The sequence below is a fragment of the Falco naumanni genome, chromosome Z (genome assembly GCF_017639655.2).
Source record: "Falco naumanni isolate bFalNau1 chromosome Z, bFalNau1.pat, whole genome shotgun sequence".
In the NCBI taxonomy this organism is placed as follows: Eukaryota; Metazoa; Chordata; class Aves; order Falconiformes; family Falconidae; genus Falco; species Falco naumanni.
In genome coordinates this window covers 59836435-59862223 of record NC_054080.1, presented here as the reverse complement: position 1 = coordinate 59862223, position 25789 = coordinate 59836435, and the positions used below count along the sequence as shown (strand labels likewise).

The 25789-nt window shown below is 40.0% G+C and overlaps 2 protein-coding genes across 5 annotated transcripts in view; both read right to left on the bottom strand.

Annotated features, from left to right (window-relative positions):
- Window positions 1-2665: 2665 nt before the first annotated feature.
- F2R (coagulation factor II thrombin receptor) lies at window positions 2666-11255 on the bottom strand. The gene is made up of 2 exons (XM_040580568.1): window positions 11064-11255; window positions 2666-4121 (listed from the first exon to the last, which is right to left on the bottom strand). The coding sequence occupies exons 1-2, from the start codon at window positions 11143-11145 to the stop codon at window positions 2935-2937; spliced, it is 1269 nt and encodes a 422-aa protein (XP_040436502.1). The 5' UTR covers window positions 11146-11255; the 3' UTR covers window positions 2666-2934.
- A 4571-nt stretch (window positions 11256-15826) lies between these two features.
- IQGAP2 (IQ motif containing GTPase activating protein 2) overlaps window positions 15827-25789 on the bottom strand; it is a 127298-nt gene continuing 117335 nt past the window's right edge. For all 4 annotated transcript variants that reach the window (XM_040579117.1, XM_040579119.1, XM_040579118.1 and 1 more), the window contains 7 exons: window positions 24901-25042; window positions 21139-21226; window positions 20065-20277; window positions 18594-18754; window positions 17632-17775; window positions 16590-16698; window positions 15827-16107 (listed from right to left, as the gene is read on the bottom strand). In XM_040579117.1, coding sequence (XP_040435051.1) covers window positions 15994-16107; window positions 16590-16698; window positions 17632-17775; window positions 18594-18754; window positions 20065-20277; window positions 21139-21226; window positions 24901-25042 — 971 coding nt within the window. In that variant the 3' untranslated portion in view covers window positions 15827-15993. The remainder of the gene's footprint in view (window positions 16108-16589; window positions 16699-17631; window positions 17776-18593; window positions 18755-20064; window positions 20278-21138; window positions 21227-24900; window positions 25043-25789) is intronic.

The window sequence follows — 25789 nt, the reverse complement described above, 5'->3', positions numbered from 1 at the left end:
TGGGTTGGAAGGGACATTTAAAGGTTGTCTAGTCCAACACCTCTGCAATAAGCAGGGACACCTTTCACTAGATCAGGTTGCTCAGAGCCCCATCCAACCTGGCCTTGAGCACTTGAGAGGATGGGGCACATACAACCTCTTTGGGCAACCTGTTCTAGAGTCTCACTACCCTCATCGAAAAAAAATTCTTCCTTATATCTGATCTAAACCTACCCTCTTTCACTTCAAAATCATTACTCCTTGTCCTGTCAGGGGAGGCCCCGGTAAAAAGTCTCTCTCCACCTTTTTTATAAGCCCCCTTTAAGTATTGAAAGGCTACAATAAGGTCTCCCCAGAGCTTTCTCTTCTACAGGCTAAACAACCACAACTCTCTCAGCCTTTCCTCATAAGAGAGGTATTCCAGTCCTCTGACGATCTTGTGACTCTCCTCTGGACTCCAACAAGTCCTTCTTATGTTGTGTGCCCCAGAGCTGGATGCAGCGCTCCAGGTGGGGTCTCACCAGAGCAGAGTAGAGGGGCAGAATTACCTCCCTTGACCTGCTGGGCACACTTCTTTTGATGCACCCCAGAATACCACTTGGCTTTCTGGGTTGCAAGCACACATTGCCGTGCCATGTTCAGCTTTTGATCCACCAACACCCCCAAGTCATTATCCGCTGAACTGCTCTCAATCCCTTCATCCCTCAGCCTGTATTGGTACCAGGGGTTGCCCCAACCTGTGTATAGGACCTTGAACTTGGCCTTGTTGAACTTTATGAGGTTGTCATGGGCCAACTCCTTAAGCCTGTCAAGTGTTGTGTCTTCAGACATGCCTAGACAACATAAGAATACTTTCCAAAGGCAACTTCAACACTTTAGCTAGTTACCAAGAAGTCTGCTGGGGTTTGTGAGTCCTTTCTATTTAAGGATTGCGTGCTGTAACTGTCTTTCCTGGTTTTTTTTCTTCTTCATTTGCATGCAAGCCTGAATCATCAGCAAAACCATCTTCAGCAGTGCACATGGCAGAGCTGGGATACTGGTTTATAAATGCGCATAAAATCTTTTTTAGTTGGTCTTATTCAAGAACTTTGTTGATGCTCTTAGTCATAAGGATAAAAAGTTGTGTTCATCCCTCTCATTTTTTTACCCTACAAGGTAGGAAGAAGCTCCTCATTTACAAATGCTCTCGAGCACACAGATGTTACAAGCAAAACCAAGTAAATAATTGCTATGATTGCCAAGCTGTTTTGCATGTTCAAAATGCAGAATTACATGCATCTCTCCTAGCATGTAATACCACCCCCTGCAAAGCAGACTAGATGGTCTCTTTTGGCTACCTAAAAATAAAACACTATCATGAAACAAAATATCACGACATTGAAACAAATCCCAACTATGTAACAGGTCTGAAAAGCAGTCCCCCAGCCCCTAACTACAGGAAGCACAGAAGTCATTTTTTCTGGCAGCAAGAAGCAGATGTTCATAGTTTTAAAATGCATTTGGATTTTGCTGAAAACCAAAACCACCCTTAATATGATATTAAACAAAATGAGAATGTAACTGACTATGTCTCATTTGTGGGGCTTTAGCCTTACCAACTACATATATATACATATTTAGTGCTTATGTACTTAGAAAGTGGCAAATTCTTGAGAACAAACATCTAGAGATGGTATGCAATACTTAATTATGCTTAAGGCTTAAGGAACAGACACAAACCCATGAGAGACCATGGTTACAAATAAGTTTCTCACTGTCACACTGTATGCAGAAAGATCCATTTCTTACCACTTGTGCTGGACTGAAAACAGCTTTTATCCATTGCTGTACTTCTTGGCAGATTCCTATGGCAAATATTGATCAAGTTCCCTCTTATTTTTATTTCCATTTTGCTGTACAGTCCTATTACTTACACACTCATTTCTTAAACTGAATTCCTGTTACTTGGGTTTAGCATCCTTTGTAGTAAAGGAATGCTACATAGAATTAAGTTTGCTATCGGGTTCTACACCACAGCAATTTCAGGAGAGGTGGACACAACGTAAAATATAAAAAACATATAGACATAGAGGGATAAAGGACGTTTCCAAGTCCTAAATGCATGATGATTAATCAAGTGCATGAAAGGACACATTTGCAAACTGCATAACAAGATGATAAATATGGCTTTTTCAGTATATTTTTCTGGAGAGCCATTCAACATGGATTTATTGTGATATAAAACACACAATTTTTTGTGAAATTAATTGTGAAAAATACCACATTCCTAACCAAGACGCCTAGTGTACATCAATGAGAGGATTACCAGAAGAAAAGCTAGTTCTAGCTGCTGAGAATTATCTCCCCTGACACACTGCACCAATCAATAGCTGGTTTTCAGTTGCTCACATTCCTTTAAACCATAGACTATTTTGAAGTGGAGTATATACAAATGTAAAATAAATAATTTCAGTGTCCAAGATGCAAGATGTTAAGAAAATGAAGTTTACAGATACTTTCAGAAATACTGACAAATATGGGGGCAAAAAAAACCCCAAACCTGGAAATATATTGCTGCTTTCTTCAGGAAGTACTGGACAGATGGAATGATTCCATAAGTAAAGAATTTAATCAACCTGATACAGTTCCAAATCCTAAAAAAGTATTTCCTAAAACCCCTGCAATCAACTGAATTAACAATCCAAAGGATTTTTCTGAAAAGTTTATTTGACAAACACTCAACAACTACTATTAACTACTAAAATGACCTCTACATTAACCTATTTACATTACATATGCTATATATATATATACATACACAGTTATAATTTGAATTGTGCATTACTATGATGAATCCATAGAACTATGTATTGTACAACAACTTGGTTTAAGCTTTTGCATTTCTTGGATATAATACTGTCTTTCTTTTTTTGTCTGGAATTGTCTAAATATTAAGCATGTGTAAGGCATGTTATCTCAATGCATTGCTAGTAATTTCCTGTAGACACTATTATTCACATTAGTAGAGCATGTAGCTCTTCTACTAGTGGTAGTCATTGACTGATCGCTGTGGGTAGGATCAAAAGTCTTTTTACAATTGAAGAGACTGAAAAGTTGTCTCTGATACTGAGAAGAAGCATAGTAGTAAATAAAGGGGTCAATGCAACAGCTAATGCTGCTGATACAAACACAGAGTAGATAGGCAAAGTAGAGATACTCTAAGCTGTTGTCGTAAGAAAAATGGATATAATGAATTAATAGGAGGATATTTGTTGGTCCAAAGCAAATAACAAAAACAGAAAAAACAGCTACACACAACAGCAAGGCACGTGTCTTCTTATTTTGTTTTTCAACAATGGTAGAAGAACTAAGACATCGAATGATACACACGTAACAGACAGTAGAAATTATAAAAGGCACTACAAAAAACACAGAAGAGAAGATGGAGAAGAAGTGGACGTAATAGCTGTGAAGTTCAGATTCTCTTAGCACATCATGGCAAGTAGTTACATTTAACTTGGGTATTTCCATTGTTTGCTCTCTGATGAGAAAAGGTATAACCCCAGCTATTGCTACAAGCCATATGATGAAACAAATCAGTGAGGCACGTGCTAATGTACGCCACCCAAGAGACTGCATGGGATACACCACTGCTAAGAAGCGATCAAAGCTGATACTCGTCATAAGCATTATGGAACAGTACATGTTACAGTAGAAGGCAGCAGTGATGAAACGGCACATCTGAGGTCCAAAAACCCAGTCATTTCCAGCAAAGTGATAAGCAATCTTAAAAGGAAGCACGCTTACAAACAGGACATCTGCAAGGGCCAAATTCAGCATGTATACTACAGCTGGCTTTTCAATTTTCATTTTCTTCAGAAACACGAGTATCGCCGTAATGTTCAGAGGGAGACTCAGCACAAACACTAAGGTATAAACTGAAGGAACAAAACGTGTCAGCCATGGGCTGGTGAGGTATCTTGCTGTCTGCACTGACACTGTTCGTTGTTCACGTCGGAATAATCCAGTCTGATTGGTGGCTCCCGATCCAACTTCCAAGTCATTTTCAGTATCACCTTCACTAGGTATAGGTTCATCCTGGTGACTTACAAAAGACAGTACAAAACTTCTGACACGTAGTACGCTACCATTATGTGGGGAGGCTGAAAAATAAGAATGTGTTAAGATTAATAAGCAAATATTTACATGCTATGGGAAGCAAAAACATCTTTCAAAAAGGAACGCTAATACCATATCAGCAACACAAAGTAGTAAAGTTAATTCCTGATTCAAAGTGCAGCCTGCCCACAGGTGTTAGTCCAGACCTTTTTATTTTAGCTCCTGTTACAAGTTTGGGTAAGATATCCTCCTTTGTCTCCTCTTAGATTGGAAGCTTTTTATGGCAGGGACTCGAGCTGTGCTTATGGACCCAATTCCATCTATGTTTTCTTTGGGCTACTTTAACACAAATACAACAGTAAATTTTCTACCCCAGAACTGTCTTTGCCAGACCCCTCATACAGTTTGTAGTGAATGAGGTGCTGGGTATTCATACACAAAATTCCCCTTAGGAGTACTTGTCACCAAAACAACAAAAAGTTACAGTGCAACTAAAACATCAAGTTACTGAAATATTTATGTGCTCTGGAGTCATCTTACCCTGACAGCCCCCATCAACACAGATGGCAGAAGCCTGCACGCAGTTTTTAAGGTGGGTGTGGATCAACCTTTGCTTGTATCAGACAGGTTGCCACAGATTGCACTGAAACACTTCCCTAGTTCTACTTATCCCACCCCACAGCTGCATCACTGAGAACATTGGGTCCAGTGTGCCCTCGGGGCACTTCTGAAACCTGCCACTAGTGCTCCCTCTACAGCAGGGTCTTCTGCAGCATGGTTTCATGGCTATGACTGAAAAGTGTGAGGGAAAGTTATCTCTGCCTTTCAAATGTAGCTGTAATGAGTTAGGAAGTTAGCATTACAAAGTGTTGAATACGTGGTATGAGTACATTTATAAAAAAAACAAAACAAACCAACAACCCAAAAAACCACAACACCCCAAAACCTCAAACAATCAAAAGAGCTACTTTAGACATTATTTTAGAGAAGTTGTTCATATGGAGATTTATTTTGGAAGACTTGTTTTGAGCTTCAGTTTTATGTAGTCAGGCATAGGAGAATTAGAAGATATTATGGGCAGACAGAAGTGAGCCAGTTACATTCATCTACTGCTACTACTACTACAATAATCATTCACCTATTTAGCTGTGCAACTCATCCTATGTTGAACTGTACACAAATAAAATACTAATGACAGTGTGTTAGCTTAAATCAGTGAGCTGAAAGCATGATTCACCTAAGATGCTAGTTGTTAAAGATGCTAGTTGTTAGAAGCAATTATTTGTGCTACAGCAATTCAATTTTTTTTTTTTTTTTTTTAAACCAGATGAGGACAAAAGCAGCTGAAGAAGGCAAATGGCAAAAGCAGGAGTGGCTGAAGTTTCAAGCAGGCAGTCACCCCCCTTTGTGTAGAGGCTGTGGGAGAAGGGGCCTGCCCAGCTTGGATTTGGTGAAATTCAGACTTGAATGTGGGGGAAGATCAGAGGAGCAGCAGGGAAATTTGGGGTTTTTTTTAAAGGTGCTGTGCCCATATGTATCATGCTGTGTCACAGCATTCTGGAGGCAGAGAGGACAAAAGAGGGGAAGAGTCTGAGATAATGGTTTTCATATGCAAAGGGGCTAGACTGCAACCTCTGCAGGCCCAAAAACAAGATGCTGGCTGAGAATTTGGGCCTGGGAACTTGTTGCATAGACTGCAGTTAGTACTTTTACTGAAACACAAATGCGCAGAAGTATGTGAGATTCAGTGTTTGCACAGAAGGACACTAAACCAGTTTATAAAAGGGTCTATTCTGCCATCTGAAAGAGAAGACTAACAAAAGGCAAAACTATAGATCCTTAATCTTTAACCTTACTTTAAAAGTTTAGTCCAAGCAGTTGGATGGCTCAAGGAGTCAGCTCCTAGTTCAGCAGTTCAGGTGCAGCAGAAAGTTACAGTTAACACCTCTAACTTCAGCCTGTGGCTGACATCAGATAGTTAGGTGCTTTCCAGTACTTAATGATTACTGCAATAGAAATCTGTCCTGACTGACACCATTGGTATTCACCTCTTTTGGGAGAACTGTTATTATACTTGAACTAAGAACTAAAACCCCCCAATTTCTTATGCCCAGAGGCTTGTCTCTATGGTAAAGACATCAGTAAGAGTGATGAAAAATTTTGGAAGAGTAATCTACTATCTCCAGTACATACGAGTTTTATGAATTCAAGATTTTGAATACTGTGAACATATATTTCTTCCACTGACATTTCTAAAACAGAAAATTTCTGAAACAGAAGACTATGATGGTCCTAGTCTCTGAAGGTCTACATGTCCTTTTTGGTTTCTCCACCACTGGAGAACAGTGTCAAGAATCAAATTAAGAGGTGACATGCTTTCATGTGAAGAAGGCATCTTTTTGGGGGACACAGATGTAAATGGACTCTATGAGAGCGAGGGTATTGCCCAGATGACCTCTGCATGATGTGGTAACTGAGGTGCTTCCAGCAAGCATCTCTCTAGTCCCAGCACCCCTGAACTTTGAAGGACTTTGCCTGCGCTGCCTCACCTGAGCTAGCAATGCCGCAGTGTCTCACTTTTTGAGGACTAGTGAGCAAACCCGACAGAGCCACTGACCCTTAACGACTGACGGTAAGTCACTTAATGTGGAAGCCCTTGGTGGTAACCTGACGCAATTCTCATCAGTGACTCCTAACTTAGAACAGTATGGAAATGTGCTAAAGGAAAAAAAAATTATGATTGGGCCAGTTACCTTTTATCAGCTACTGATCTTTGCCTTAGCTATTGCTTACAGTTACTTGAACACTGCTAATAATGTTAATTATATCCTGAATTCATGGAGCTAACTTATTTAGAACTTTCTCAGATTAAATGATTTAAAGTCTGCATTACTCCATTATCAAACTTTTCTAAAGTAGAATCCTATTACAGTAACTCAGGACAAAGAAATGTCATAAACAATTCTAGTTTGCTTAAAATCATCTAGAGTAATATCTTAACTTGATGAAAACTATGTGTTCTTTGTGTAAGCAAAGACTTCAGAGTTGAACTTAACCTTGATGCTGTTAGCAACACCTGCATACTGTGTCCTGTCTCACCTCCATCCTCAGTCCACATCTGCCCCTTGAACTTATCTGACATGAGGTACTAGAAAGCCAGGTCTATGGAGAAATGCAGTGAGACCCCAAACTCACTATTTCTTTGCTACTTGATAATACAGAGACCAGGAATTCAAACTTTCTTGATGAAATGCAATTTAACATTAATTTAAAAGATTCATGGCCACATATCACTTCTCCTTTGCAAAGCAGCTTGTATGTTTGTATGACACTGTGTCTGCATATTATTAGAAAAAGTAGTGCACTACATGCTTCCTGAAACAGAAAGGAAGATACTCAGTGTCCTGAGGTTCTGGATTCCTTTTGTGTCAGTGTTTATTTGAAAAAGCCGATGATCAGAGATTTATACACTGAAGGGAAGAGGATGAAATTATGTCATATTATTTCAAAAGATCTTAATGAACCTTGACAATAAACATAAAGGTCTGTAATGGGAAACAGGCATTACCTATAATCTGGGATAGCACAAGACAGCCAATAACAAGACAGCTAATACAGTAGCTCTACAGGAAAGTTTTTAGAACTATTCTTATCTACCTACAGCTGTACCAGAATCTGTCACATGTTCCCTTCTAGCAGTTTTAAAGCTCTAGATACAATGTCTCTAAAACATATTTCACTACAGCTTAAGTAATTTTTAATAATCCAATCTGCTAGGAAAATAGAGCTTAACTTTGTGTAACAATCATAAATGTTCAGTCATTCTATTTTTGCTAGGCTGTCACCTGATCCTTTTGGAAGAGATCAAAGCTGGTGGATTACTATTTTTATGACTAAAAGTATTCTCATTGCTGATATGCCAGAGTTAACAGCTCTATCAAGGTACTTGTAAAATATAAATTGGTATGAAAGACAGGACTAAGAAACCAAGAACAAAGAAAGAGCGGGACAAAGCACTGAGGCTTTATCTTCGTGGTGTGTAGTCAGGACACTGAACAATATACATACAGACTCTTATTTGCTCCCAATAAGTATTTTGAAAGGCAAAAATTATGCAGAAAGAGTATAATGGTCAAATTTCCTGAAGTTTTCTTTTACTGCGGTCTTTTCTTTTACTGTGGTCTTTGCACTGATTCTCCAACAAGGACATACAGAAATTACGTAGAAAGCTCAGTAAGCTTGGGATTGTTTGATTTTAACAATCTATATTGTGCTGTTTTCCATGAAGTACTACATACTGTTCATCTCAAGATCAGCATACACATATTCTGCTTACCCTGAAAGGCACTCCTTTTCTTTTTTTACACAGAGCTATTTTATAATTTCCTTTTATGTCTACTTTCATATGCAGAAGGCTACTGCACATACTGTTCTCTGAAAGGAGAAGTACAGAGCAAAAAAAAAAAAAAAAAAAAAGACTGCTTCAACTAATATTAAAAAGCACTCTTGAGCTCCAAAAGAAAATTTAAAGTATTTTTGTAGACCCATAAATCTGGACAGGATGCTACAAACCAGCAATGTTTATGTCCCAAGGGATATTTTTGTGAGGTGAAAAATTAAAGAATAGGCTCCTGCTCAAGCCAATTAAGTATGTTCAGTGTGCTGGTGGACAACAGTTAATATTGATTTCTAGGCATTACTGATGACAACTGCACCCATACAGCTGGCTTGTAACAAAAAGTTGGTTTCTCTTATCTTCCCTTTGCATAATCTGCAGATAAGCATCTAGAATCTAAACTACTCAGTGGCCTATAAATTAGGTAATCACAGGCTGAATGTGAAGCACATGCCAGACATGTTTATATAAACAAGGTAAGATACAATCTTGTAGGACAGATGACAATTATTTGCTTTTGTAAAAATAAACACCGTAATGTCTTTAAAAAAAAAAATCTCCAGCCCACACCTCCTTTCATACCGAATTAGTTATTGTATTAATGAGTGACTAGTAACAATCTGAACACATTTTCCTGAAGTATTGTCTTCTTGCAACCAATGTCTGCTCCTTTTTGCTTTCCTTTTTCGATCTCTTTCACCACAGGTGTTTGGCTTCAAGCAATGAAGCAACACTTCTCTACCCCACTATCAGTGTCCCAACCAGGCAAGTCCAGGCAGGAAAGTCTCGGCAGGTACACCTGGTAGGCTAATCTGCAAGCACATAGCATCAACCCCCTGCCAAGCTATTGCTTTTCCACTTGCCTGCAGGATCAGCACAGGTCAGTAACGTGGTAACTGGATACTAAAGGACCAAGGGAAGAGCAGGGGGAAGCTGCAGGGGCAAGGGCAGAGCAGACCATGGAGGATGGGAATTAAGTACATTGCGATGGAAATGGGGAGAGTTATCCAGGTCAGCGCGGAAATGATATTATTACAGTGGGAGTGAGCACGGGGAGAGCAGAAGGCATGTTAATATAGCCAGGCTTTATTACTGTTACTGCACATGAGGTAACTGGCTTTGAATTGTCCTTTTCCTAATGATGTAACACAGTAACTATTTCAGTAATTATTTCCTAAGCAAGCAGCAAATAGTGTAATTTGGGGTCCTCTTTAATGAAAACTATAATTGCGAAAGGCAGGAAACCAAGTTTGAATGTTGCCATAAACTGGAAGAATAGCGCCCAACAGCACAGTCTTTTTGCCTAGCATTACACATATCATTTGTCTCCTACACACCGCCTGCCTTTTGTTGTTGTTAATAAGGTCATTTTCCTTAGACTTCCAATAGAAACATGACTGTGATCCCTTCATTCCCACATGACCTTGGCCAAAAAGTTGTTTAGCCAAAACTAATACTTCCCTGATACTTCCCTCCCAGCATAATTACAAACGCTAGCCCTGTCCCCTTTCAGCTTTCATTTGAGCAGCCAAAGTACACCACGTTCAGTTCCTTTAATCAGCCCTCTTCTGTAATGTGGAGCTTGAGCAGTCTTCCCACCAGGCGTCTTAGGGGATGAAGTTATTTGTCCAGCAGCACTATGATCACTGTGTGATTGAAAGAAACGTTAAACCGAGTTTTACAGGAAAAATGTTGCTGATCTCTAGATGCATAATCTTGCCCTTTGTACTGATCTACCTCTACTAGAAATTGGGAGGCGACATGTCTGCATTCCTTTTCTTACCTTCCTTCCCTCAGCATCTGCACTGCCAGACAAGCCCCGAGCCAGGTGGACTCGTGGTCTCGCCAGCTGCAGCACCGATGCTATCAGCGCTACTCCTAACCGAGAACCATGAAGGGCATCTACTTCGGGTGGACATTCTCAACTATGTTGTGTTGGTAAACTCTGCGGTACCTACAGATTCAGCCAGCACTCCAGCTTCTGAAGTTGTTACCAAAAGGCAACTCCAGTTTTTAAAGGAGGTCCACGGGCAGGTCTCGCCAGCCCGGTCACTTCTCTTCATCCTAACTTGCTACGGCTCAGCCACCTCTTTAGCCGTGGGACAACTGTAAGCCATTCCTCACCATCAGCAGACCTACGGCACTGCATCTTCCTCAGATCTATGCATTTCGCATCTGTGATATTTCCTTTATTCAAAGAAACAGTTCTCAAAACACATCGGTCCGGCGTTGCTTTACCCAGGCTAACTCCGCCTTAGCCTGTTCCCTTGCGACTGCTATGCGAACAAACGTAGCGCGGCATTTCACAGAGCCGAAGAAAACTCGGTGCCAAGCTCCAACTACCGCTTCCGAGCGGGAGACCCTCGCCCAGCCCGGGCGCCCCCCACCCATGCTGCGCCACAACGCGTGTCTCCTTCATTGTCCCCTGCCCGGGCGCACGGCTCCGGCCCCGCCGCCGAGAGCCCCGCCGCCCCCGCCAGCCCGGCCACCGTTCCCCCAGCCCCCCCCGCGCACGGAGCGCTCCGGCCTGGCAGGGCTGGTCCCCCCGTCCCCCGCCAGCTCCCCGCGCGGGGCGGGCGCGGCGACTCACCGAGGCGGGCGGCGGCGGGCGGCGGGCGCGGGCAGCCCAGGACGGCCAGGGCGCAGAGCAGCGCGGGCAGCGGCCGCACCATGGCACCGCACCGCGCGGTCCCGCTCCGCTCCCTCCGTGCTCGGCCGGGCGACGCGGGTGGGGCCGAGGCGCGGCGGCTGCCGTCCGCCGGGAGGCTGCGGCCGCCGGGGCTTTCTCCGGCAGTGGGGGAGGGGGGGGCTTCCTGCCGCGCCGCGCCGCTCTGGCCGAGAGCCGGCACCGGGGGGAACAGCGCACCGCCCCTGCAGCGCGCCCGCCCAGGCGCTGGCACCCCGTAGAGGAGTGGGGGGGCGGGGGGTGCAGAGCAAAGGGCGGCTCTCGGGGGGTTATTCTGAGTTCGCCGGGTTCTGTTCCTGCAGCCCGGGTCGCCGGTGTCCCGCAGGAGCGCAGTCGGGGCCGGCGGAAGGGCCGCGCTACCCACGGGGGCGGTCAGGGTCACCCGGAGGCGCCCGGCTGCGCGGACCGGGCTGCGTGAGGCGGGCAGCGGGCCTCGCAGGTGGCGGGCTCCGCACACGCAGGGCAGCCTGTGAGCAGCTCACGACCCAGCTTGGCAGTCTCCCCCCGAGGAAGACCCGCCACCCCGAGCTTCAGCGGGTTACCCTTGGGCAGGGAAGCTTGTTTTGTCCTTCCGAGCTGGGCGTGGATCAGGAGGTGGTTGAACTAGAACCTATAGAGGAAAATATTTTGGTGACATTGCAGCTATTCTTTAGGCTCTTCTCTTTGAAAAATCGAGAAAAGTGCATGTGTTTTGTATTTCTTAGGCCTGTGACTCAGTCAAAAGCTTTACAAGTGCACATCGTTTGGTTTGCTAGGGCATAGTGTCCCACCATCAACCACATATCCTTCTGTTTACAGCAATATAAAATAACAACAAAAAAAAAGGGGGTGGTGTCAGTTTAGAACTTGTTCCTGTGTATGCAGTGCTTTTATTACTACAGAAGCACTGACCTTTGCTGTTTAACTCTGAGAGTAAAAACCATGGAAAAAAAATACTCATGATTGCAAATACTGGTTCCCGTTAAGGTCCATGTCTCTACGATGTTCGTCCCACAATCTGACCACTTGCTATGTTACAGCACTGTTAAGGCTGGCTCCAAACTGTGTGGAGCAAAGGGAAGTAATAAATACAAGTTTTACAGCTGGCTGGCCTTTCTACAGCTCTATCACCCCAACCGCACTAAGGAACCCACACAAAACACCTTAACCATTCTTCACCTATTTAGAAAATACCTTAATCAGAGATAATTTCATCTATTTAGGAAGGGAAAGTGAAGCCATTCTTGGGCATTCCTGTGATATCACAGCTCCATAAACATACCCAAAGGTAACACTTAAAAATGTCTAAACCTGAAATAGAAGTCAACTAAATATTAGTCTTTAAAATAAATACATATTTGTAAATGTTATACCAGACCTCAGAAAAGCATACATTGGCAGTACTTGTATTTCTGAAGTTTCAAGCAGCCTTAACCAGAGGCCAGTGCTTGAGGGATAAACCAGTCTACAAAGTTTGTGAAAGACACGAAGGGAAACTTGGACTATATCTGCAGGGAGTAGCTTAGTTGCAGATACAAGGAACAGTCATAGGGTTCTGTCCTTCCATCTTTTTAATTAGATTGCTATAAATATTGAATTAAAAAAAAACCCCAACCCTGTGTTTGTTAAATTTGCTGTCTGCATTTGAGAACCAAATTTAATTTTTGTATCCTGTAGTTAAGCAACTCAGCTTGCTACTTTCTGTGTAAACCGATTGATTGTAATGGAGGTGAGCAGTTCATGACTTCTGAAGCTTTTACCAGTTACCACTTTTAATTGTACTTCTTGCACCTTTTTCAGAGCTTTGCTTTCTGGCAGAAGCACATTACAGGACAAAACTTCAATCCTGTTAAACACAGTAAGCCTACCAAAAAAAAGCCTACAACTATGTAAGTAAGATTACTGTCATTACTGTTTGGGGAAGGAGCCATCTTTTTGCTATTTCCTACACAATTACCCTGGTGCATGCCTGGGAAGGGTAGCTCCTGCTCAAAGATAAGGTTAAGGTTATCTCAAGAGGCAAAATTCAGTCCTCCAGGAAGAGGCTTATCTATCTAGTTAGACTTTTTGAAATCAGATGTGACTGTCACTCTTTGGATTTGCTGTTAGAGGGAAGTTTGTTGCGTTGCTCCTGTATTTTATTTTTTTTTTTAAAGACAGCTAAAGAAGAATGTTTGAAGATGAGCAGAAAGCAAACCAGAACAAAGTTATTGCTTATGATGGTGTTTCTGTCTGCTTGGCCAAAGAAGAAAGATTATGTTCTGCAATTTTGTGGATAGCTTTGGAGCTTCAGAGCTCCATCAAAATGGGTAAGTTCCAAAATAACTAATTTAGCTGCCAAGTACTCTTAGTCAGCTCTAAAGAGATGCGGTAGAAAGATGCAAACTCAGGGGTTAATAGACTAAGGCTATTGGCTGTTATAATTTCTTTTCATTAGCACCAGTTAAGGAAGACAAAGTTGAAACATAGCCAAGTCTTTCAAGGAAAGATGCATTTTCTTCTATGGTGACAACTGACTAGGCCCTGTTCAGCTGTACTGGCTTTGTCCTCAGGTTTTGCACCAGCAATGCAAATCTTTCCACAGGACTGTTTCATGAATAAAACTGGTTTCTTCAAGTCCTATCTAACTCTGAAGACCTTAAATTGCAGCTTACCACAGCCTCCAAAAAGCCTTTTTTTTTGTTTTGTTGTTGTTGCTGTATTTAGTAGCTGTCAGCAGCATAGGACAGCAGTGAGTGGACACAGAACTACTTTGCTGCTTTGCATGGTACTTGGTACTACCATAACTCTTATATTTAGGTAGTAATCATTGTGGTCAGTCCTGTTTAGCAGGGTTTATTGTTTGTTGAGTGACAAGGCCCTAAACTGAGCTAGTTAATTAAGAAAAAAGCTTATAAAGGAGTTAAAAAGAAATGAATGGAAATTACTCTTTGATGTACCTTTCTGGGAAGCCCAAGAAATGGTTGGAAAAGGTGAGTACTAGAACAGAGACTGTACCTTTCATATGTGTCATTACCTCAGAACCAAATAAGCTTTCCTAAGCTTGCGTACATCGGGAAATAACTAGGAACATGCTGGTTGCATTAGAACTAAGCAGTTACTAGATGTGTTAAGAGCATTACATAGGACAGCATATCCAGAAGCAGCTTTCTGCCGCAAAGGCTGTGGGCTGTGGTATGTCTCACCAGCAGAACTCCAGGCTTTCCACACATTACCCTCAAAGGTCTGGTCTTAGGATCAACATCAGACTTACCTGCTTGGCTAGAATTTGTCAAAAATACATAGGGATTAGTCCAGGCTGTTACAAATTAAAAGGCAAACAAAATATTGTGAGTTTAATTCATATTCAAGTATAATTCACTTTTCTTTGGAAGTAAAAGTGCTGCTTTCACCTTCCCACCCAGCTATTTTAAGTGAACAGGGTATTAATACTGCAGCATTTATATCGCGTTGAAGTGGCTTATACATTATTGACTAGAAGAAAAATGGAAGCCCATAGGAGCTGTTTATCTTTCAATTAGTAATATTAGCTGTTTTAAAGTAGTCAAGTCTCCAAATTTAATGCCATGCATAAATCTCCAGTAAGTGTAATCATTTTCAGCTTGTATAATACCAACTAAACTTGTAGTCCATATATCTGCTGCTGTGATTACCCCGTTTTATTTCACTTTCAGAATTAATACTTGTTTAATATTTGCTTTTACAGTGCATTCTAGAATGCCTCACTGTCCATCTTTTGAAGTGTTTGTCATGAGGAAAGTGAGAGTAGGAAATATCTTCTCTTGGTTTATTTATCACTTTGCCTACTGTATACACTTTTGCTCTGTAGGTGTAATTGGTAGTTCACCAGCAAAATCATCATCATGTTCAATGGCGTAAAGGCCATGAAGTCTTCACTGCTTAGCAACCTTCCCAAAACATACCTGTGAGGACAATCAAGCTTCATTAGATTACATTTTATAAAAGCACTTGAAGTTATTTCGCTACCATCTGGATTGCTGCTTTAATGACTCAAACAAAATTTAGGAATCAAGCCAGTTTTATTAGGTAACGTTTATTTTACATAGAACAATCTCCAAAGACTATTAAAAAATCTAAATACTGATTTTATTGCATTTATTTTCTTAAAAAAAGACAGACAGGCACAATTTACGTATTCAAATACTTCAAACTGAACAAAAACTGTTCACTATTTAGATTTCCCCAATGCCACTCCGAAGGCTGTGAAAGTAGAAAATGTCATTTTACATGAGGCAGTAGTGCATTTAGTAGGAATGAATCACAAAATATATTTTTGTACAGTAAGACGTTATTGTCACTTTATAATTACCTATACAAATTTTTGAATTGCACAATAAGTTTGCTTTACAATTGAAAAACTGCCAGACAATAGGCTTAGTATGTAACTAAATATTTGCCCAAACTATCCCTTAGAAACAAATTAGGATTTCTTTTGGTAAATACTTAAAAATTGAATAGGAACTATATTATTTATCTGAGGTCATTTAAACATGTTTTAATAGGAAGAGGCTTATATGTTCAACTAAATTCAGTTTCTGCCTACCTTAAACTCCATTCAACCACAATAGCTAAGTGTCCTAAACAATATTTTAAATTGAATGTACCAACACCAATGAAATCTGGAATTGTTTAAATTAATCTGTTTTCTATTTTTCTGCTTCATTATCAATGCTGAAAAGGCACTGTGTACATTCCTCTGAACATTTGGTGTTGTTTTTTTTTTTTTTTAAAGTTACAAAGCGCCTAGTGACAAACTTCAAACAAATGCTTAAAAGCAAAAAAATACTGAATAGACTTCCTACTGATGGGTGCAGTCCATGGTATCTGAAGACACTCATTTTCCATAGAACTTCTTATTCAACAAGAATATGAGCAAGTTCACATTCACTTTAGCTTTATCAAACATTTTCATTACAGCCACACCTTCATACTGCATCTGAAGCAAATCCTATAATAGAAAATGAAACTATTAGTCTCTGTGTTTGAATCCATACTTTACAGCAACAGGATGGGGTCACTTTCATCACATGATGCCCATCTCAAACTCCAGGTCCTTCACAATTTAAACAGTTACAAGCAGCTATTGGATAGGCGTAGAAAACACTGCATGACTTCTGGATCCCAAATTACAGACTGTTGGTAACGCAAAACAGAAGAAATACTGCTTTCTGTATATTTTTGTTTTCTCTTTGTATTTGATGCTTGCCACTGAACTACCACAGCATTTGGTTTCATGCAGCTGCCCCAATGTAAACATGAACACAATTCTGTGCCCAGTGTCCTATGGAACTTACATAGTTATTACCCACATGATCTGCTGCTCTGTGCTGATTGAATAGTTCATGAATACAAATAAAAAAATCTGGAATGGTTTATATTTAGAGGAAATGCAACTGTGACTATATAGCAAAGTAACAAAATTCAAACTACCTGGAAATGGAGCTGCACATTTTCCATCTCAACCCCCAGAAATTTTGCTTTGATTTCAAAGTCACCCACTTCTTCTCCAGGTGTGATATCAAACATCACATTCTTAAACCTCAAAACAAAAACATGGGTAATCAATTATGCATGCTGTGCATGTTTCTATAGTCCAGAAACAGTTTTTGGGAAAAAGCCTGCAGAACACAAAAGAACTTTGACTGTAAGCAGTGTAAATTGTGTTAGATGAACCACCCCATCCCTACTGCAACGTCTTGGGAGACTTTCTGGTGTACATATAGTATGTAATACAGAGCTCTCAAGTTTTTTGTATTGGAGAAAAATAATAGGCTGTGGGAAGTTCAGGGAAAAAAAGATGACCAAGCATATACAACATAGGACAAGGCAGCCAGATTTTCTTTCTGCCACACCTGAGTGTCTCCTGGTAGGTGTGTGCACACTCTTCTCTGGTTTCACTTTGCCTCATATGGCTTCCTTTGCCTGAAGAACCCACTTGAAAAAAACCTGCAACCTGGAAAACTCTTTTGCATGCAGAAGATGGATGGAAGGGTGCAGAGCATGGGAGATTTTCACTACAGCGGCCTCATAATGGATAGATAAAAAGGCATGTTGAACCACCATATGCATTTGCCTTGCCATAGTAAGGAAGGGCAGAAAACCAGGTGTTTACTTAGTTATATGAAAACAGTTGCTGAGTAAATGAAAAAAAAAACAAACAACCAAACCTAAAGCTGCAACTGCTTAACAAGCCCGTCATTAGGAGTGAGAATGCAGCTGGATTTGTAGTGGTTCCACCTAAGACAATGCCAAAACAGGCTTATTCAAGTGTTTTCCCAAGGTAATCTTATAGCATGGTACAAGGGAAAAAATGAATTATGACAATTAAGCTTTATCATTCTTCTGAATTTAAAAGTCTGAGGTAATTTTAGGTGTGGCACAGGAAATTGCAAAGCTTTCTTTTAACAAAAGCCAGGCCCCTTAAGGAGCTGTTGAATAGAAAATTCTCTGAATTGTTTTCTACCACACTTACTGCTTGGTTTGAAGACCTTCAATTTCTAGGATGACACCTTTTTCATGCAGCCTTGCAGCTGTGTACTTTAATGAGGCCTGCTTCGTTTTTTTGCTTCCCTTCACCTCTTCTTTTCCATCTAGTTTAATTGACCTCCATGAATTCCTGGGAAAAAAACACGAAAAATGGCTTTTGACTTTTCTACCAGGTCTTTATACTTCAGCTACTCTTCTAGCCATATTCAGCTTTCCTTCACTCTGCCTTCTTGAATGTCTATTAATGAACAGAATATTCAAAACAAATCTAAGAATTAAGAGGGATTGTTAGCACACAGCAAATAGTCTAAACATCTTCACAATGATTTTGACTATGTTTTTAGCACTTGTTTAAATTTGATTGTGAAATGCAACCCTGGTCCAAAAAAAGTCCACAATCATCACTTTAAAATAGCATTTTGTAAATATACAGTGACATAGATGTTAAATAAGTTTGGCCATTAGAGTTCATTTTTGGATCTATGAGGTGAACAGGAGCTTTCCCAGTGTGCAAGTCAGTAAAGTGTTCTCATTCTGACACTTCAGTGGCATTTGGCAGGGGGCTTGCTCTTGAGTAACTGCATTGTACCTGAAAAGTACAGTTTTCCCATTTTTCATTCTAAAGACAAACCCCGACCCTTTTAGTGAAGGAAGAAAAATCAGTATTTACTTCCTGAAGCTGCTTGTCAAAGCAGGACATCAAAACAGCACCAGTTAAATATATTGAAAACACACATACATCTCAGGCCTGTTTCTGTAAGGCAGCTTTAAATAAATGCAAGACTTTACTTTTCAGGTTTTGTCTCAAGTCACACTGACAACTCCCATGGACCTTTTTAATCTGTGTTGTCAATTGCTGGAATCAAAACTTGCAACTAAAGATTAACACCTGCTCTCCCTCCTGAGAAAACACATTGAAATATGAAAACCAAGATGACTCCAACTCACTTTCTTGTTAGGTTGTCTAAACAAGTTTTTATATAGGTGTTGTAATAATTAATTTGTTCTTCATAGAATGCTGTCTTGGAGTTAAGTGCATTCAAAGTCTGCTGGAGTTTCACCAGTTCAGCTTTCCGATGATGTCTGTATCTTCTTTGATTCCGGATATCCTAAATAAATTTATTAATGTTTTTTGTTTATTAATTTAAAATTTTAAAAAGTTTCAGCTTATTAGCATTCAAATCTGTAATTATACAAAGTGACTGAGTTACTGGGAGAAAGCACAAACTGTCATGTCAGTGAGTACTATGGCTTATGTGATTGTATGGAAGACAACAATCAGATTGCTACTTATGTATATGGGTGGTGGTATCTTGAACTCTGCTGTGGTCTCCAAGGCATGACAAACAAGGAAGACATAAGGAAGATGTCTTCATGCTATAAATGAAAGCTTTCTCACAGCTGGTTCCTGGTGTGAGGCCTAAGAAATGAGAGCTTGGGCTTCAACTAGGTAAGAAGTAGCTACTGCTAAACTAGAGCTTCAGTTGAAGGTCATGGTTGAGTTGAGGTAGTTGAAAATAAAATAAAGCAACTTGCAGTCCTAAGGCTCATCCCAACCTTCAGATTGACTTAATGGCTCAAAACAAAGCATCTAGGCTTGTAGGTAGGAAATATGGGGTACTGAATGTATACCTAGAATGGTTTTAAGTGGAAGCAGATGCAGACACCTAAACTGAGCAGGGCTTTAAAATAGCACTTCAGAGTAGGTGTAACATGATGTACTTATATTAAAGACTTAGATCACTTGAGCCAATTACTTATTTATATATTGAAATATTTGCCACTTAAAAATATCTATAATATGTGAATCACTCATGTGAGCTATGTGTAATTTACTCATGAGTAATTAAAGATAGTCTAATACACTAAGACTCTTACAGCCAGTGTCGGGTGTGGATTTAGAACAGGATTTGCCTATTTGTCCTCAGCAGGCCCAGTGCTCTACCAGCCTCAGTATGGGCACCACGTTGGCCTGCTGTTCGGCTTGTGCCCTACCCAGCCCCTGCAGATCTATGTTAAACACCAGTCAGAGAACATGTTGGGTTTTTCAAAGACTTTTTTACCTTTACAAAGACTGCATTAATTATTAATTGAAACACTGATGGGTAATTCTGATTCCTTCTAAAATAGAAAAGGCTATACTGAAACTCATTGTACTGGAGAAGTTAAAACAGCATCAGTATCAAGTCTGGATAACAAAGATTACAGCGGCATGTTATTCAGTACAGCTAGTTATGCATGAGAGTATCGTCTCCCAATTATTTTCTCAGCAAAGATGATTTATTCCTTGTATGGATACTTCAGTGATTTAGTGTAGTATTCTCTGGAAATTATATATTGCACATCTCTAGCTGGAATGGATTTAGGCCCACTGCCAGCCTAAAACCCGTCAATATACAGGGAAGTATGTTCCATTTACCTTAGCAATCTCATTTATAATTTCTTGGTACTTAGTTGCTGAAGACACTAGACCTGCTTGTTCCAGTGTTCGGAGGTTTCTTTGAATTTTCCTTTTCTTTTGTTCTATTGGTAGCTGCCCATCCTCAAAAATAGACTGACTGTGCTTTATTTTCTCTGGAGTTTTGGAATTTAAGATGGCACGTTTTTCTGCAAGTTTCGAGTGCTTAGATTCCTGGGTAAAAAAATCCAGAAGAGTTATTTTCCAGCTCATGGTAACAGTTCAGTATTCAAGTACACTGAATTCTCAAAGGAGATTATCGAGAATCAAGAGGATATAAATAAAGGCCTGCACCTTACCATATGATGTGAAAGTGCTCCATTTACTGTGCCTTTTGACATACCTTAAGTAACTAATCACAACACCTCATCATTTATTTCAGTTAATCAAAATATGCCTAAAATCAGCCAGATGACTCTCTGACATTTAGTTGTGGAAAAACTGTCCAGATTTCACAGGTGTACCCTACATATGCACACACTGAGGTAAGCTAAAATGTGCACGTTATTGAGATGTAACTTTGTGTGTCAGGATCTACAGGGAAACCTTCAACTGGGAGCTCTTTCCCAGTCAATTCTCATGCCAAGGACAGCAGTAGTTCCCCAGGCAGATGTTTGCTTGTATTACTTAAGCAAATAAACTCAGTGTTAGGGAACTTGACTTAAGATTCTGGAGGTCATGAGAAAAAAAAAGAAAAAAAATCTAGCAGAAGGGTTCACCTCAGATGGTTTGATTGTATTGAAATACAGAAGAGACCCTGTTTACAAAAAATGCAAAGAAAAAGTATTATTCTAGTTGTGCTAGCTGACAGCAAGACATAATTTTTCTTTTCCTCTGAAGCTGTTACCAATTATACAGTGAAAGAAAATTTGCAAGTCTCACATTTTGAAGGCTCTAGATTCTGAATAATCTAAAACCAGCAACAATTATTTCATTGTTACAGAGTGGTAGAGAAAGCTAGAGATACGTTAAGTCTTTCAAATAGCTATAATAAAATATACCTTCTTTCCTGAACAGGCACAATATAGCACTTACCTGTTGTGCTGTGGCTGGTGTTTCTAGTATTTCTAAGAGTGTATCCCCTGGCTGTGTTCGTATCACATCCACAATAAGTCTTTTGGTCCTTTTAAAAAGGATACATGGATATTACAAAACAGTTGTCACTGAATCACTTGGGCATTTCATTTTCTCAACTGTACAACTAGCAAGCTCCCCCTTTATTATGGATGCTTGGTAATGTTTATGTTTCAGAGCTTCCATTATTAGTGTTGAAAATCTGGCTTCTACACAGGTCTGAATAAAGAAATGCATGCATACTTCTTCCCCTTTTTTAGAAAACAGTTAACCAACTAGCACAGTAAAACAACTGTTAACATAAAAATTCAAGCAACATCTCACATATGGTTTTTAATTATGATCATTATATTCCTATCTGCTGTTTTGTCATCTTTGCAAAGCCTGAGCTATGCATGATTCCATTAAGGGTCATATGTACTGAATAAACTGGGAACGCAAAAGTGGGAACGCACTCAAAACTGCTGAACTTCTGAAAGTATTTTACATCTGTTGCGGTGCATTTATGCATACCAGTGCATTTATGCACACCATTTAAGGGCAGATATTTCTCTAGAGGCAACCTATGAGGAGCATTTCCTTGCTAAAAAAGGGAAGCTGCTACACCCTGATATGTCAACTAGTTGGGGTTTTTGGTAAGACTTTATCTCATTCCTGCTGCCTCTTTATCCATAATACTTCCAAGAACTCTGCTGCAGAATTCTGGTAATTTAGAGGACATTGTTACAAATGAGATATAGCTTATTCTTAAAAATTCACAGAAGCTTGAAGATACAGCTTAATTTTCACAGGAAAATATCTAATTATGATCAAGGCTTCTGTGATAAACCTCATGACTTGGTTTAAAATGATAATTTACCTACACAAATTGTTTGGTGGGTTTTTTTTTTTTTTTTGGTGTTTTCAGAACTAGGAAGTTTTAAAAAATTCAATTAAATGGCACAAAAGGTTTACTCATATACAGGCAATGTTTTCTAAAAACACCCAGTGATTGGGTATGATCCAAGCTTCCATGAAAGGGATAGCAAGGTAGGAATGACTGACAGCACAGGCAGACCTAAAGCACTGCTCCTTCCACGTTAAAGAGGAAACTGGCTAAACCTTCTGGAAATTAGGCTGCTCACCCAGAGCTGCTAAGTGCACTGAGCAGTTCTAGCACCATCAACAGCTTCTGAAGGACTGCTGTTAAATGCATATTTCCTTCCCAAACTCCCTTGGAATCCCTTACAGTTTACCAGGGAAAAAAGAAAAAAACTAACAAAAAACCAATCTGCAAAAACAATCAAACCCCAAAACAGACTGAAAAAGATTTCCTAAAGTTGGTTCACTTTGACTACATCAACACACTGCTGGCTTTCTCTGCCTGACGATTTTTGTCAGTCTCTGGTGGTCACCACCGCAGCCTACATTAATGTACATGGGACAGCATTAGTGTTTTATGCACTGCCTTAGAAACTGGTGCCGATATGGCTGACAAGACACAAGGCTTATTTCCACTTCCCCTCCCTTCAGCTTCCAATACCCTTGTACCAAACCTGCTCAGCTTTATTGTTTTCCAGAAACGCCCCAACCTGGGGCTGGATGCCTCCCCCTTGACCTGCCCTTGGCATGCAGCACCTGCACACTCAAACCACAATGTCCAGGCACCTTAAGCAGAGTCCTCTAGACAGGGGTACCAGCAAATCATAGGGCTCTTTGCAGAAACCTTAAAAGTATTTAATACCCAAGTATTTTTATCTTCACAGTTGCAGCAAAAGACTCCTCTGCAGCTAAGGTAGGAAAGCTAAGCATATGTATTCACACAACTCTTGTGTAAAAGGCAGCAGTAAGTAACTTCTGATACTGCTGCAATTTAACTCAGGTTGCTAATTAATCTTCTGTCAGATTGTTCACTAAATTTCCTCAAAATACGAGAAACATTACTGGAAAATGGTTATACAATAGAGAAGTGAAATTATAGAATCATAGAGTCTTTTAGGTTGGAAAAGACCTTTGAGATCATAAAGTCCAACAGTTAATGCAAATCCATCACCAAACCATGTCCCAAAGCACCACATCTATGTGTTTTTCTAAACACCTCCAGGGATGGCGATTCCACCACCTCCCTGCGCAGCCTCTTCCAATGCTCAACCACCCCTTCTAGTGAAGAAAGCTTTACTAATACCCAATCTAAACCTCCCCCGGTATGACTTGAGGCCATTTCGTCTTGTCTTGCGACTTGTTACCTGGGAGAAGAGACCAGCCCCCACCTGCCTATGACCTCCTTTCAGGCACTTGTAGAGACCAGTAAGATCCTCCCTGAGTCTCTTCTCCAGGCTTAACAGCCCCAGTTCCCTCAGCTACTCCTTATAGGACTTGTGCTCCAGATCCTTCATCAGCTTTGTTGCCCTTCTCTGAATGAAAAAATTCTTTTGCTATTCTCATGCTATTGTTTCAACATTATTTCCACACAGTGCACAGAATTAAAGACATTTCTTTTGGCCTTTTTTTAGGCATTCCATTAAGGAGTAGCATTTTACTCCTACACAGAGGAAAGAAGGACAGGAAGCACTTTTTTTTTTTTTTTTTTTAAGTGATAGCAGCAGACATTCTTATTACAAAACCAGCCTGGGAAAAACTCTAGAGCCTTGGTCTCTGGAACACCAAGTGACTAACACAGTTTTGGTTTGACTGTTATTGCTGTCCTTTTACTTTAGATCTCAAATTATATTTGACAAGTTACAGAAAAAAACTCAGTTTAAAAAACCAAAATGAAACAGGCCTTTATGGCTTTTATAAAAATTGCACTACTTACTACAGACATCCTAGCTAAGAACTTTCTTCAGAAGTAATGCTTCACATACTACCTAGTAAATTCAGTTTACTGATTCTTGATTTGGAAAAAGACCCCTAACAGGTTAGAGTTGAATTACAGCCTGTGTCTACAGTCCTAGTGCTTGCAGAAGTGTAAAATCCTTATGCTGTATTTCCTTTTAAAGGGAACTTCTAACCTTCACACTTGTGGGGTAAAAGTAAGCCTAGTAATAGAGGACAGCAGCCTCCCATTCTCCCTCCTTTGTTTCAGGAAGCACCAGGATCTTAAATACGCCACTGCTTATTCTGGACAGCTTAAAGAAGGGTGCCAATAATTTGATATTAAGGGCTTTTATAAAAACATTTTCAACTGTGAAGTAGCCTATATCCCAGGGTAGCCCAGTTACCATTTCTTAATTCACTAAATTGAATAAACACAGTTTTCTTTCCGTGGATAAAAGTATGCGCTATTCCTGCTGAAGTGACAGTCACATCCTGTTCAGATGCCTGATGGCAATATGTCAGGGATGTGTTTTCCTTTAAGGGGGAGGAGAGGACAGTGTAATATTGTCTGTCACTTACAAGGCTAGACAGCTTTTCATCTCTGCTTTCCCAAGGCTGTGGTGTTTTAAAGCAGAACACTTTGACAGCTTCGTGGAAGAGTACTTACTAGGTTAGATAATGATCCGGTCATGCTCCAAAATACAAGTGGCAGTACGTTTATCTTTCTGGAAGAATGGACAGTTTCTCTGACTTTCGCAGACATTTGAGCAGGACTGAACACAAACTGGCTTTTGAAAACTGAGTACATTCAGCACTTAAGAAATGTGCACAGGCAGGGTAGAAGCAACCTTCTTTTAAAAAAAAGCAACCCACCAACAAACCAGACAAAAAGCATAGCCAGAATATAGTTTTTTGAGCAAAACTTACTTTATCATCAGGTTTTTGAGATCCTGATCTTCACCTTCTCGTAACTCATATTTGCTTGTCAGAAATAGTGAAATCTCTGTTTTTGCAAGTTGATTCAGTGTGCTTTCCCTGTTGGGGTCGTTGGGATCAACAGCTCCTTCCCCTGTAAGGAAACATATTTTACTTCAAGTCTGCCAACTTTCCCATGATTCAATGCATGAAGTGAACAAGAACATAGATAAATCAGTGTAAGTCATCAGAAATATTCAGTATTTTAAATAGCACACCCATTCCTATGATTTAGAAGCATTCTTTTTTTTGGGGCATTGAATGATCAATACCATAAGCTAGCTATTTATAAGCCCAGATAGAATATTTTGGAATTGCCACCAATTCTTGCTTTTCATCTACTGATGTGCAAGAGATTCACATATCTTCTTCTTAAAGAAGAGTACAAACAATTTAAGATCCTTTGTACTAACATGCAGTGGTAGTGAAAAATTAAAGAGTAGCAGCTATAACTTGGAAGCTGGTATTATCCATGACATTCTAGCTACTTTCTGAATGCTTTACATCTTGCTACAATAAAGGCAAATTAATATCAGTCACAAATTTTCCTTATAACTTTCTAATATGTTTGCATGATTTTTAAAACTTCATTTTTATTTGGATAGTTGAGTCAAAATAAGAAATGGCTGTTTTAAGAATTCCCTGTGCAGTTTTTGTAAGTTTCTAGCACATATTAACAAAAAAAAAAGGTCAAGTTATTAAAATTACTTGTTTTCTGTCTGCAGTTTCAACACAACAGGATCATTCTGCTTGAAACATTATTGATGTTTAGATTTTGAATCACATAATCTTTGAGTGAATAGTGCTGTTAGAAGAAGGTTCAACTATAAGGAGCAATGTT